At 40.8% G+C, this 14,579-nt stretch overlaps 1 protein-coding gene across 1 annotated transcript in view; it reads left to right on the top strand.

Moving 5' to 3' along the window:
* The first annotated feature begins 305 nt into the window (after positions 1 to 305).
* The window catches only part of CUL5 (cullin 5), a 93,838-nt gene continuing 79,564 nt past the window's right edge, over positions 306 to 14,579 (top strand). The window contains exon 1 of the mRNA XM_082660471.1: positions 306 to 738. Within this exon, the coding sequence (XP_082516597.1) occupies positions 715 to 738 (24 nt within the window). The 5' untranslated portion in view covers positions 306 to 714. The remainder of the gene's footprint in view (positions 739 to 14,579) is intronic.

Here is a 14,579-nt window from a genome sequence, read left to right as displayed (position 1 = left end):
CTGCCAGGCACTCTTGAGTAGAAATATTAATAGTTAACACTTTCGTGCATGCACTCATTCATTCATGCAAACAAATATTTAGTGGTTGCCTTCTATGTGCCCTTTCTTCTTGAAGACAGCTAGTACAAGCATTTCATTCGGGAATCCCCCGAGGCGGGGGATGAGGGAATACGTCTAGTCCCGCCAGCAGAGGGCGTGCGTTCGCACTCTCCGCAGCCTCCCGGCCCACAAGGCTTTCAGGCTCCCACGCTCGCTCCCTAGCGCGGCCCCGCCCGCCGCATCACGTGACTCGGCCACCGAACCAGAGCTGCAGGGCCCCAGCCGGGCTAAGTTCGTTGCCGGTGGCCTCTGCGGGTGCAACCACAAAGGGTAATCCGAAGGAGTGGGGGGGCTCGCGAAGTCGATGCTTCCTCTTCCAATTCAGATCGGCTCCCGTTACCTTCTCACCATTCGCCGTTGCTATCTTCCTGAGCGTTTGCATGAGCTCTTTCGTCTGGGGAGGCTCCGGTGACCATGTAGGGGGGAAAAGTGAGGAAGCTCCAGGTGCCTGGGACTAGGTCACCGCTGTTGGCACGCCGCCCCGGCTCCCCCCACATCTCCATTGCGGGCCGGTGGCCCCGTCAGCCCAGGTGGAAACTCCGGCCTGCAGTTGTGGCCTGGCAAGGAGCGCCACGAAATCTCGCGCCGTCTCGCGAGAGTCTAAGTTGAAGGAACATGGCGACGTCTAATCTGTTAAAGGTAAGACCCTCAGTCCAGCTTGGTTTTTACCCTGGGGGCGCTGGGTTCAGCTCTTAGGGAATGGCTCGGCCCAGGTTCAGCGGCAAAATGTGGGAGTGTTCAGGGGTTGCCTACCGGAAGGGAAGCCAGGGAGGCTGCCGCCGAGGACCGGAACGCGGGTCTCCGGCCTTGGGGTGGAGAGGCTCTGGTTGTCCCTCTTGCCGGTTGACCGGTGTGTGAAAGGCCCTGCCGAGGGCTGGAGGGGAGCAGTGCTTTCAAGGGACCAGCTCTGGCCTGGGGCCGCAGAAGAAGGGTGGTGCCGGGTCCTGAAAGATAGGGCAGTTAGTATTCTTGGCGTCTCAGTTTCTGCTGAAGCGAGAGCCTAAGGCGCAAAGAAGGAAAATCCAAGAAAATGTTCCATAACAGGTTTTAATGACTGGACCCCCACCTCCTCAATTTCTGTTCTCATTCTGCCTGCATGAAACTACAAGTCAGACAGCAGTGCCTGTCACCTCACTCCCTCCCTTATCTGCATGCTACTCCTTCCCTCCTATCCTCCCTTTCTTAAGTTCATATTTTACCCTTTTTTCCTTAGGAAACTGTTCCTCAACCCCATTACAGCACACAACCAGATGATTACTGTGGAAGCACTACCATCGTTTTATGGGTTAGGATAGTTGCCTTATCAAAGAAAACGGTTAAATTTAGTTTTATGTATTTGGGATAGCAAGGGAGATGTAGGCCCAGAGAGGCAGATTCTCTACCATCAGTTAAAAAGTTTGGAGGAGAAGAAGGAAGACATGGCACTAGTTTCTGCTATGCTGTCTTTGTAATAGGAACCTTTTGCCTTAAAAGTATTGACTGAAATGGGGGTAGTGATTAGCTCAGGGAACACAAACACAAAGGATGAACTACTCCTTCCTCAAACCCATCATTAGGCCTTCAGACAGTGTGGATTGATAATAGAAAATAATAGAACAGAAAATATATTAAAATTTACTGTAACCTCACTCATATCTTCTTTAGACTACTACACTGTTAGCTACACTGTTAACTGTTTAATACATGGGACTGTCTCCTAAAATGTAGACCTAATTTTACTAATTTAAGAGGCAATATATCTTTTAAAAGGGGAAGGACCTAGAACTTGACTGAATTTCTGCCACTTAGAAGCTGTATGACTTTGGGCAAGTTTCTAAACCTCTCCGTGCCTGAGCTTCTTCATCAATACAGTGGCATTATCAATAGCACCTATTTCATAGAAGCATTGTGAAGATTGAGTTAATATATGTAAAATCTTAAAACAGTGACTGGAACTTAATTAGCACCCAATAAACATAAATTGCTAGAGTTACTATTTCTGCTGCTTCTCTAAGAAAACAAATTCATGGGAATTGAGTAACCCACTCTCTACTCTTCTTTTATAACAGTATAGCAAAGCTCTAATGTGTTAATTCAGAAAGAAAACTTTAACTTGTTAATTCAGAAAGACTCCTGTTAATGCATCTGTGTATTTACATAAGCAGTAGTGTATGTTATTAATTGAAATGTGTTTAAGAAGTAATTGAATTCCTTATTCTTTGTGAATTTTTGACTTGTTGATTACCTGGATATAAAGCAAGGTCTTTTTTCCTCCCAGATTTCTCTCTCAGAAAAGAGTGAGTCACTTTATTCTACTCCATACAAAGCCTTACAAAGGATTGTTTGGAGGAGATATAAGTCTGAAGCTACTTCAGTCAATACTAGTAAGTGGTTACCTAGTAGAGATTGTGAATCGACATCTATAGCACACACCTACCTATAGAATGAAAAAACTGCCTGAATGTCTAGAAATCGGCACTTAGGACTTAGGTTAAAAAGATCGTAATTCAAGCAGTTCTGTATAAAAGTTATTTACTTTTATAAATGAAAGGAAAGTGATAACGCTTTGACAAACTGGTAAAAGACTCAGTCTCTTTAGTGAACATGAAGAGATGCCAAAGATACACTGGAAAATTTTCAGCAAAATTATTTAATGAAGTGTTAAAAAGGGGGAAAAAGAATTTCTAAATATTTTATATAGTATGTGATTTTAAATATGTACGACTAACATAATAAAATGGATATTATAAGTAGACATTTGATTCTTTTATCTGTATCACCAAAAGTTTATGTATTCAAGGTGGCCAGAAAACCTTTTGTATTTCTTTTTTCTCTCCTCATTGCGGGGGTGGGAGGCTGGAGGGGAATTGCCTTGTGTTTATACATTTAGAAGTAGTTAATTAAAAAGTGGGGAAGTTTGTCTTCTTGGAGAAATGCAGTAAGATCCTAACAGAATTCATAGGATCATTTAAATTCAAGTCTGGAGGAGGGTGTGTGAGAGGAATGGAGTGGGAGTTTGGGGTTAGCAGATGCAAACTAGTATATAGAGAATGGATAAACAGCAAGGTGCTACTATATAGCACAGGAAACTATTCAATATCCTATGATAAACCATAATGGAAAAGAATATGAAAAAGAATGTGTGTGTGTGTATGTGTATGTGTCTGTGTGTGTGTGTGTGTGTGTATATATATATATATATATATAAAAGTGAATCACTGCTGTACAGTAGAAATGAACACATTGTAAATCAACTGTACTTCAATTTAAATAAATAAATAAATTCAAGTCTGGTAGTACCTTGAATAGAGATAGAGCTGGCTGGGGAGTGGCCAACTTAGCCTCATTTCCTTTTTTGACAGGATTAATAGGTTAGTTCGTTAGACAAATGCCTTAGACATTGCGCGGTTAGATTTCATCAGAGCATATTTGACAGAATTATCATGTCTTATGGTCAAAATGGAGGGATGTGGGCTAGATGAGAATACAGTTTGAATTTGATTATCAGGTAAACAGCTGTACCTGAAGAATGATGAGTAATAAATCATCAACCCTGAAGGGAGGCCTTTAGTGTCCTGCTGAAAAAATATGTCCTCTTCCTGTGTACCAGTAACCTGGTTGGAGTTAAGTTTATTGAATTTGTGGATGAAGAGTTCGAAGGGATAGCTAATAAGTTTATGAAAGATAACAAGGTTCAGAACTTTGCTGTGAAACTTGAAAGTCAGAACACAATGCGATAAAAACCACCTACTTATTTCATATTGGAATTTGATTGTAATAATAATTATATTTACTAACGTAAGTGGGCTATTGCTGGGTTTTGGAAATCTTTTGGATATACAAATATTTGTGTTGTACAATTTTACATATACAGTTATCAGTTGCTTGGGGGTTTATATCTCCCCAAACCTTTCAATATTACTACTTTAAGTTTGCTGTTTTAACATATAATTCTTCTTGTTCCTTTACTTTTGCCGTTACCACCTAGGCCTTCAGTGCACATTTTCTTCATTTCCAAGTGATTATCCTATTCCAAATAGCTGTTGTTGAAATCTTATTTTGTTAAACCTAACCCTGTTTAATTCTTAGCACATTACTTTATCCAGCTGTTTGAATGCCCTTAACTTTCTTGGTCAATAATACCACAACCTTTTCTAGTTTCCCCTATATTCTCCTCTTTTCCAAGGCACCTGCTACATTGCCTGCTTCCACTTGTTCTTGTTCAGCCTTCTTTTTCCCCCCAGGACTTAGCAGCATGTCTCCTGTTATTTTGTTTCAGTCTCCTTTATTCTCACTTCTATGAGGATAAGAAAGTTCACCTATCCCCCTCATATAAACTTAACCTGTACTCTGCTTTGGCTTCAAACCTCTGCCCTTTTCTCTCTTTCCATTCACTGTCATAGTTCTTAGAAAAGCAGCCCCCAATTGCTTCTTTTATAATTCTTCACCTTTTTCCTTAATTTATTATGACTTGGCTCTCCCCGTACCCCCACCCAATTATATTAAAACTGTCAGTCTCAGGATCACTGGCAACCTCCTGATTGCCAAAGGAGATTCTCCCTGGATACATTCATCCTCTATTCTGATATTGTTGCTTGCTTGCTACTTAATGCTTCCCTTTTGGTTTTATGCCATTCTCTACTTGGTTTCCTATCTCTCAAATCTCATGTGTTTTTCACCTGTCCTCCCCAGTATAATTATTTCTCAGGATTTAATCTTCATCCTTTTTCTGTCTTTGTACTTTTTTTTTCTGGGTCAGTCTTAACTCCCATGATTTCACTATTTTTATCTCTTAACTCTGATCTGAGGACTAGACCAAAACACAATGCTGACCATATCACTTTCCAACTCATTTTTTAAAAAACTACTTATCTATTTGGTTGCGCTGGGTCTAAATTGCAGCAGGCAGGCTTGCTCCTTAGTTGCGGCTCCAGGGCTCCTTAATTGCAGCTTGCCAGCTTTTTAGTTGCAGCACGTGGGCTCCTTAGTTGTGGCATGCATGTGGGATCTAGTTCCCTGACCAGGGATCGAACCTGGGCCCCCTGCATTCGGAGTGGATTCTTATCCACTGCACCACCAGGGAAGTCCTGCTCATATACCTTTGATAGTTCAAGTTCTTTGAGATCTTTCTAGCTGTGTCTTCTCCCTAATACCTCTCTCCTCCCTCTCCCCCACTCCTCTCTCTCTCTTTCTCTCTCTTTCTCTCTCTCTCTCTCTCTCTCTCTCTCTCTCACACACACACACACACACACACACACACACACGCACACGCACACACACACCCTTACCCCTCCCTCTACCTGGCTAGTTACTTCTTGATTTACTGCATACCAGAGTCTTCAAGACTTTTTGTTTGTTGTTTCGTTGTTTTTTTTTTTTTAATATTTATTTATGGGCACATGGGCTTTCCTCTAGTTGCGGTGTGTCAGTTTTCTCTCTCTAGTTGTGGTGCATGGGCTCCAGGGCACGTAGGCTCTGTAGTTGTGGCACGCAAGCTCTCTTGTGTGAGCTCAGTAGTTGTGGTGTGTGGGCTTAGTCGCCCTGTGGCATGTGGGATCTTAGTTCCCCGACCAGGTATCGAACCTGTGTCCCCTGCATTGGAAGGCAGATTCTTTATCACTGGACCACCAGGGAAGTCCCTCTTTGCTGTTTCTCCTGTCAGGAATCCCCCCCCTCAGTATTACCCTGTCAAAATCCTATTTAGTCATCAAGACCCAGCCTAGATACCTCCTTTCTTCGTCTTTTTTTTTTTAATTTTTAAAATATGTATTTATTTATTTGGCTGTGCCGGGTCTTAGTTGTGGCATACAGAATCTCCGTTGCCGTGTGCAAGATCTTTAGTGTCAGCATGCGGGATCTAGTTCCCTGAGCAGAGAATGAACCTGGGCACCTTGCATTGGGAGCGCAGAGTCTTAACTGCTGAACCACCAGGGAAGTCCCCCTCCTTTCTTTTTAGTGTTCTCATTTGGAATTTAATTGTTGCTTACTCTGCACAGGCATAGCACTGCATCAATCTATTCTAGCACTTAACATTTTTTAAAATTTAGTTAATTAATTTATTTATGGCTGTGTTGGGTCTTCGTTTCTGTGCGAGGGCTTTCTCTAGCTGTGGCAAGCGGGGGCCACTCTTCATCGCGATGCGCGGGCCTCTCTCGTTGCAGAGCACAAGCTCCAGACGCGTAGGCTCAGTAGTGTAGCACTTAACATTTTGCCTTCTGTATTAGTTACAGGATATGTTTACATATATATCTAACTCCCTTTCTAGATTGTAAGCAGTATTAGTTTAGGGACTTTATAATCTGTTGATGCTTTAACCATTTAGCACAGTGATTACTCGTGGTAGGTGCTCCATAAATGAGTGATAGTTGATTGAAAAGAGAAGTCTAGTGCATGCATTGTAGATGCTCAGTAAATGAGTGTTGATTGGTTAAAGGGAGGAATTTTCTGCCTTTATTCCCTTCTAAGTAGATCTAGAGAGGGGGAGAGAGGGGAGTAGAGGTATAAAACCAACCCACAAGGCAATCCAAACTTAAAACTGAAATATGGAGGACACTACTTTTTTCAGTGGAAACTTTTTTACCCTTTGAGAGGAAAGAAAATGGAAATACAAAGGAGTAGTTCAAAGTGTGTGTAGAATTTATTTTTTATTTAAATAATTTTATAGACACATGTGCAAGGCACCGGGATGCAAAGATAATGCAGAACAATGTCCATGCTCTTTGGGAATTATACTACTACAGATACTAAAGGAGATAAAGTACTAATGATTTGTTTTAAGGCAAGAACTTTAGGAGTGCTATGAGTTGTATTGGTCCCTCATAGACGTAGGAGATCACTGCTGGTGGGATGATCAAGGAAAGTTTTATGGAGAAAGCATTAGAGCTGGATTTTGAAGAATGGGTAGACTTTTTGTAGGTGATGATTAGGGGAAAATTTGGTAGAACATGCTTGGCAAAGAATATGGATGTGATACCAAGATTTGAATAGTGTCAGTGAATGTGGTTAAGATACACAACTGGATAATTCTTTTTAATGTCTATTTAAACATAAATGAGAGCCTTATTTAGAACCCAACTTTTCATTGGGTTGATGGAAATTGCCCTTTTGAATGGACATCTAAGAGGAATGTGATCCTTAGGGCCACCTTCCTTCACTCCACTGGCCTGTCCTAGAGACCTGGTTACATTTGACACTCGCAGCCGAGGGAGAAAACCAATTCGAGGGTGTGTAGATTGGCCATCACTAGAGGTGGGAGTGGGAATAGAGGACTAAATCATCACTTACTATAAAACTGTGGTAAATATAAATGTGAAAATCTTTCATGTTCTGTGAAAATATAAATGAGTGAGCAGTTACCATAATCTGGAGGTGATATATGTAAATTAAAGCTACTAACAGGAAGTGGCAGTTTAAGGTACACTTTAGAGATCAGTCATTTATCAATGGATTAGAAGAGAGGAATTTCAGATTGCAGGAGGTTTTCAAGAGGACACTAGGCATCCATCTGGTGGACAGAGAAGAAGGGTGGAAAAGAGAGACAGACAGGTGTTTCTTATTAGGTATTTTGTTAGGGTCCTAGTGAACCTAAGTTGTATCACAGAAAGTCATGACTCTTGCCTTGGTATAGTGATAGAGTAAATTGGTGCCTTATAGGCTCTGTAAACAAGTAAACAAGTTACAGCTCAGGTTAAAACGTTGGTCATTATACATGGAGTACATAGAGGTAAGTAACATCAAGGATATTTGATCTGTATAACTGGGCTTGTTCATTCCACAGATACATTAGTATCCACTCTGTGCTGAATCCTATTCTAAGTGTCAGTGATACAGCAGTGAATAAGACAGACAAAGTCCCTAGTGTTTGGAGCTTATATGCTAATGCATAAGTACTAACACCAGAGAAATAAGTTAACACGTTGGGAAGTTTTTATAGTAATGAGGTCTGTGATGAAAACAGTATAATCAAGAGTGCTCAGAAGATGGTGCCACTATTTTACTTACTTATTTACAGCAGAAAATAATTTTTTCCCCTAAATACAGCTTTCAATTATGTTCTGTTGAATTTTCCTTCCCTGCTATTTGATGACATTTCAGCCAGATCCCATAGTTTTCCGTTTTTTTTTTTTTTAAGTACTGTTTAGGGAATTTCCTGGAGGTCCAGAGGTTAGGACTCCATACTTCCACTGTGGGGGGGCTCGGGTTCGATCCCTGGCTGGGGAACTAAGATCCTGCAAGCCAAGCGGTGCAACCAAAAATTTAAAAAAGTACTGTTTAGTCTGAATTAAAATTTCATTCTCATAGCCAATCAAAGTAACTGTCCTACCTGCTCAAGACCTTGGCTCTGGATCTGCAGAAAGGAAAAGGGAATGACATTCTTCTTAAGTTGACTTGGGAAGGCTTCTCTGAGATGACAGTAACACTGAGACCCAAATGATTTGCTTTCTAGGCAAAGGTCTGAGGTGCAGTGGTGAGCTTGGCATATTTGAGTAACACCTTTAAAAGGGTGGTGTGGCTGGAACATATTGAGAATTGCCAGTATTCGAATATATACTGTAGTTTTGTGGTTCTTTTGTTTAATGGGGATTGCAAATGTGGTTTTTGTTTTTTGTTTTTTGTGGTACACGGGCCTCTCACTGTTGTGGCCTCTCCCGTTGCGGAGCACAGGCTCCGGACGCGCAGGCTCAGCGACCATGGCTCACGGGCCCAGCCGCTCCACGGCATGTGGGATCCTCCTGGACCGGGGCATGAACCCATGTCCCCTGCATCAGCAGGCGGACCCTCAACCACTGCGCCACCAGGGAAGCCCTCTATTACTTTTAAAACATTTTGCAAGCCAGTAGGGTTTTCTGTTTCTCATGTGTTTATTTAAGCACTCCTATTTTTTAACATAGTACCAAATTTTATATTTATACATAAGCAGTTATACCTCTACTCTTTCTTGGGATCAGGTAACATGGAATTGTTGTAGATGAATTCATTGCTTGAAAAAGCAGTTTTGAATTTCAGTGGGAGGTGTGCAGATTTTTAAATCAATGATATATTCTAGAAAGATCTATATAGCATCTTTCATTACTGGCCTATAACACCTCCCTCCACTCCAATATATTACAAAAAATTATTTTTTTTCTGTAATTTACCTTCTTCCTAGTGCACGTTTATCTTTGAAACAACCACCAGGGCTATAAATAAGAGATTGTGGGACTTTACTGTCAAAATTGTTTTAGAACTGATACTTCTACTAGGGAATATTTTTCAGGTAAAGATGAATGTAGTTTATTTGGGTCTGGGCAGCCAACATGTTATATTAAGAGATCCTGATTTCTTTGTACTGATTAGAGCAGGGAAAGGGAGCTGAACCTTTGTTCACCTGTTTTTCTTTTCATTTTTCTTTACCGTTTTTATCCTCTCCTAATTGTTGGTGAGAAACTTTACACTGATTTTTTTTTTTTAATATTTATTTATTTATTTTGGCTTCGCTGGGTCTTAATTGTGTCTCGTGGGATCTTCGTCGTGGCATGCAGGATCTTTTTAGTTGTGGCATGTGGACTCTTAGTTGCAGCATGCATGTGGGATCTAGTTCCCTGACCAGGGATCAAGCCCAGGCCCCCTGCATGGGGAGCTTAGAGTCTTAACCACTGGACCACCAGGGAAGTTCCTACACTTTTTTTTTCCCCCTCAGCCCTCGGGGTTTTACATTAAGTAAAAAGCAATTCAGTAGTAGGTAAGCTTTTATCTTATTTAAAATAAGGAAAGAAGAAGGGAGAACGCAGGGAAAAAGAAATGAACCCCAAGAGTTACAACTTCAACATTTGCTTTTATTGGACAGTACATCCAAAATGCATCACCTCTTATAAACCATCCAACTCAAATGCATTATTCCCCTGGCATTTTTTTTCTATAGTCAGTGATTCCACCAGCCATTCATTCAAGTCAGAAATCTGAGAGCCATGTTGTATTATCCAACAGGCAGAGCAAGCACGTGTCCATTATCCACAATTTAAGAAATACTGTACTGGAAAGTGAATTACTTGAGGACCTTTCATTTATGTGTCCCAGTGACTAGCATAATTCTTCATGTACAGCAGGTAGTCAGATGTTTGTTGAATGAATAAGTGTAGTAATGAATGATTAAGAATCCCACCCCCAAAATAAGTTCAAACTCTTTCATTAGTAGTTATTTTTTGTCCTTAAAATTAGTTGTTTGGGTTTTTAAAAGTACAAGCATTGTCAGAATTTGTTAAAAAATTTTTTTTACCTCTATAAAAGAATCCTAAAAGCTTTTTTTTTTGACTCATTTATGGGTCAAAAGAAACCTAAAAGTTTTAAAGGGAAGTGGAATGTGAAATTTTTCATTTCAGTGGAAAAATGTGTCCTCCCACTCCCCCACTATGTTTAAAGAGAAATATGTCTTTTATGTAGTGATGCTTCCACCTTATGGCTTCTAGATAATTGCCACTAAATTTTTATAATCATAGATTTTTTTTTTCCTTCAGTTTATAAGCCTGATGAGGTGAAGCCAAGGGCTGGATCTGGCCCATAGGTTAGAAGTCCTACCATTCCTCTTCCAGGAAAGGTCCAGGGAGTATTTAAGAATGTGGCTGTAACAGAACTAAACTGCTTGGATTTGACCCCTTGCCCTGCCACTGCTTGTAACCTTAGGGAAGTAACCTAACCTAATTACAGTGTACAGTTTTTTCACCTCTTAAATGATAATAATGTCACCTAACACATAGGGTAGTTGTAAAGATTAAATAAATTAATATTTGTAGGTATATATTTAGAATAGAACCTGACACATAATTGGCAATCAGATGTTATAAGGTAAAACGATAAAAGTGATGGAGTGATCTATACTGAAGTTAAATAATAGAGGGTATAAATAGCTGAACTCATTTTTATCACAGATCTCAAATGTTTGAACTACCCTTGGAAATGTAAAGGAAACTATTTAAAGATAAAAGGAAATGCTCTTTTGTACCACATTTATCACATGTACAAAATTTATTGGTTTCTATAACCCCGAATTAGCCAAATGCCATATATTTGTAATGAAAGAAATAGTAGAAAGTCTTGCAGTGGAATAATTAAGCAAAAATGTAATCAGAAATTTTTTATCATTCCAGTTTCAAGCATCCTACTCTGATTACCCTCTCCTGTTTTTCTAACTCATTCTAGTGCTTTTATTCTGATCATCCAGCTCCACTATGGTCTCCAACTCATTGATTCTGCCTCATTGTTTAATGTCTGAAATCTCTGGGTTTATAGTTTTCATCAAATTAGGAAACATTTTAGCCTTTATTTCTTCAAATATTCTCTGAATCCCAAGATTCCGGTTATATGTAGATGAGGTCATTTGATGTTGTCTCACAGCTCACTGATATTCTTTTTATTTTTAATTTAATTTATTTATTTATTGACATATAGTTGATTTGTAATGTTGCTTTAGTTTCAGGTGTACAGCACAATGATTCAGTTATATATATTCTTTTCCAGATTCTTTTCCCTTATAGGTTATTACAAAATATGGAGTATAGTTACCTGTACTATAAAGTAGGTCTTTGTTGGTTATCTGTTTTATTTATAGTAGTGTGTATGTGTTAATCCCGAACTCCTAATTTATCCCTCCCTAATACTTGTTTTTAAACAACTTTTGTTTCTGTGATGTTCATGCTTTCTGCTATTTTCTTAAATGTGTGGAGTGTATTCATAATAGCTAGTTTAACATCATTGTCTACTAAAACTATCATCCACGTCATTTCTGGGTCAGTTTCCTTTGTTTGGTTTTTCTCTTGATGGTGAGTTTGTATTTTCCTGCTTCTTTGCCTGCTTGATAAGTTTTGATTGGATGCCAGACGTGTGTTTTATGTTTTAGGGGCTGGATTTTTAAAATTTCCTTTAAATATTTTGGCTGTGACACAGTTAAGTTACTTGGAATCAGTTTGATCCTTCTGAAGCTTGCTTTTAAAGTTAGAGTGGGTCCAAACAGCATCGAAGGTACGGCTACTTTGGTGTCATTATAGATGCAATACCTTTCTGAAGACTGCCAGATGCCTAGCATATTAAGGAGTGTTTCCACTCTGGCTGGCAGAACGTGAACTATTACTAGCCCTGTGTGGACTCTGGTGATTGTTTTGTCTACTCCTTTCAAATGATTATTTCCCCAGTCTCTGATAGTTTTCTCACTCACATGTATAGGTCAATATTTAATAGTCAGAGGCTTGAGTGGAGTCCTCTACATATCTCCAGAGCTCCCTGTGTGTGCAGTTCCCTTTTTTCTGATACTCTGTGCCACGCATTTTCATCACCTTGGCCTCCCCAAACTCTGAACTCTTGTCTCCTAAACTTAGTGAAACCACCAGGCTGTTTGGGGTCCTTCTGCTTATGCTCAGTCCTGGAAACTCTAGGCAGTATGCTTGGGCATTTGTAGGGCTCACCTCATTTGTTTATCTTTTCTCAGGAAACACTGTCCTGTACTCCCCTTTGGTTTTCCAGTTGTTCAAGCAGGAGGAGAAATCTGGCACCTGTTATTCTATCCTGGTTGGAAGCAGAGGGCTCTGTCTTTCATCATCCTGTTGTCCTTTCTCTTCCCCTTACCCAGCATAAATTCTCTGTTCAATCATTATAATCTCTTCCTGGAATACACTTTTGACTCCTTTGCTCCTCTCTTGTTTCACTGGGGAAAACCACAACCCTGGATCCACCTCTTCACCTTTTAGTGCCATCTATGCAGTTGAATGTTGCAGGAGAAAAAGATACACACATGCTATTTTCACTTTAAATTCATGACCACAAACTATAATTGAGCCCAGTCACACTGTACTTCCATAGTCATTTATTCTTCCACTTTCCTAGATGTCTGTTTCACATCTTTTCTCTCAAAATTTTGGCACCTCCTCCCCCATCTTCCACGGCATTTTCCTTATTTCCATATCACTAAGAAGCTGAAGCAATCAAAAAGGAACTTCTCACAGTGGTGTGGTGCCACATCTACCCTCCTACCCACATCTGCACGTACCATGTACTTTGCCTTCTCTTAGCATATAGTCACTTCCTCCATCTGTGCATTAGATTCCATTCCCTTTTGCCTGTCCAGGGCATTTAAAATTCTCCAACAATTTCCTTCTTTTCTCCTACATCATCAGTATTATATCTTGGAACATACTTATCAGTATACAAACATACTGTATTCCATCTAGATGGGTGGGATGGGGGAGGGAGGTCCAAGAGGGAGGGGATATATGTATACATATAGCTGATTCACTTCACTGTACAGCAGAAAATAACACAACATTGTAAAGCAATTATACTCCAATAAAAAAAATTTTTTTTTTGATTCCCTCTTACCCTATCAGTTATCATGCTGTTTCTGTGCTCCTTTTTTTTTTTTTTGCAGTACGGGGGCCTCTCACTGTTGTGGCCTCTTCCGTTGCGGAGCACAGGCTCCGGACGCGCAGGCCCAGCGGCCATGGCTCACGGGCCCAGCCGCTCTGCGGCACGCGGGATCCTCCCGGATCGGGGCACGAACCCGTGTCCCCTGCATCGGCAGGCGGACTCCCAACCACTGCGCCACCAGGGAAGCCCAGGGAGCTACTCTTCATTGCGGTGCGTGGGCTTCTCATTGCGGTGGCTTCTTTTATTGCGGAGCACGGGCTCGAGGCACGCGGGCTCAGTAGTTGTGGCACATGGGCTTAATTGCTCCGTGGCATGTGGGATCTTCCCGGACCAGGGCTCAAACACGTGTCCCCTGCATTGGCAGGCGGATTCTTAACCACTGCGCTGCCAGGGAAGTCCGAGCGAGTTTTATATATAGAATGTTAGAAGAGGCAATACAGAAATAAGGCATGATTGGCTAGGAGGTCAGGGATTTCCTTATAAGGTAAGCAGGTCCTATTTTTTAGGTAAGGTTAGCTAGCTAAAACTGAGTTAGAGGATTGTGATTGGTGTTATGTTTCCTTGACAGTGAGGTGTTTCCCATATGTGCAGGCTGATTTAAGTTTAGATTTTTGATGTGGGCTGAGCCAATGGGGTGGCCTCTGTTTTGCTGTTCCAATATACAAATTAACTTTACTAGACAAAAACCTTAGAGTCAGGCTTTATTCCTTTCTCTCATCCCAGATGCCTGCTGTCAGGAAATCTTGTTAGCACTACCTTTAAAACATATAAAATCTAATTACTACTCACTACCACCCTGGTCCATGTCACTATTATTTCTAACCTTGCCTCCTACACTCAGGTTTAACACTTGCCCCTTTAATGTATTCTCAGCATAGCAATCAGGAAGATTTAAAAATATAAGTCAGATCGTGTCACTTCTTGCTCAGAATTTTTTAATGGTTCCCTATCTCACTTATGGTAGAAGCCGAACTTTTTACAATGGCAAGGCCCTACAAGATCCGGCCCTACGTTGCTTCCCTGACCTCATCCACTCTCTCCTCTGTCCTTATTTTGCTCTACTTTGAATACATCAGGCATGCTTCTACCGTAGGGTCTTTGCAATGGCT

Source organism: Grampus griseus, assembly GCF_964374135.1.
Source record: "Grampus griseus genome assembly, chromosome: 8".
Lineage (NCBI taxonomy): Eukaryota > Metazoa > Chordata > Mammalia > Artiodactyla > Delphinidae > Grampus > Grampus griseus.
Note: the sequence above shows the minus strand (reverse complement) of the source record. Positions and strands in the feature narration are given on the sequence as shown.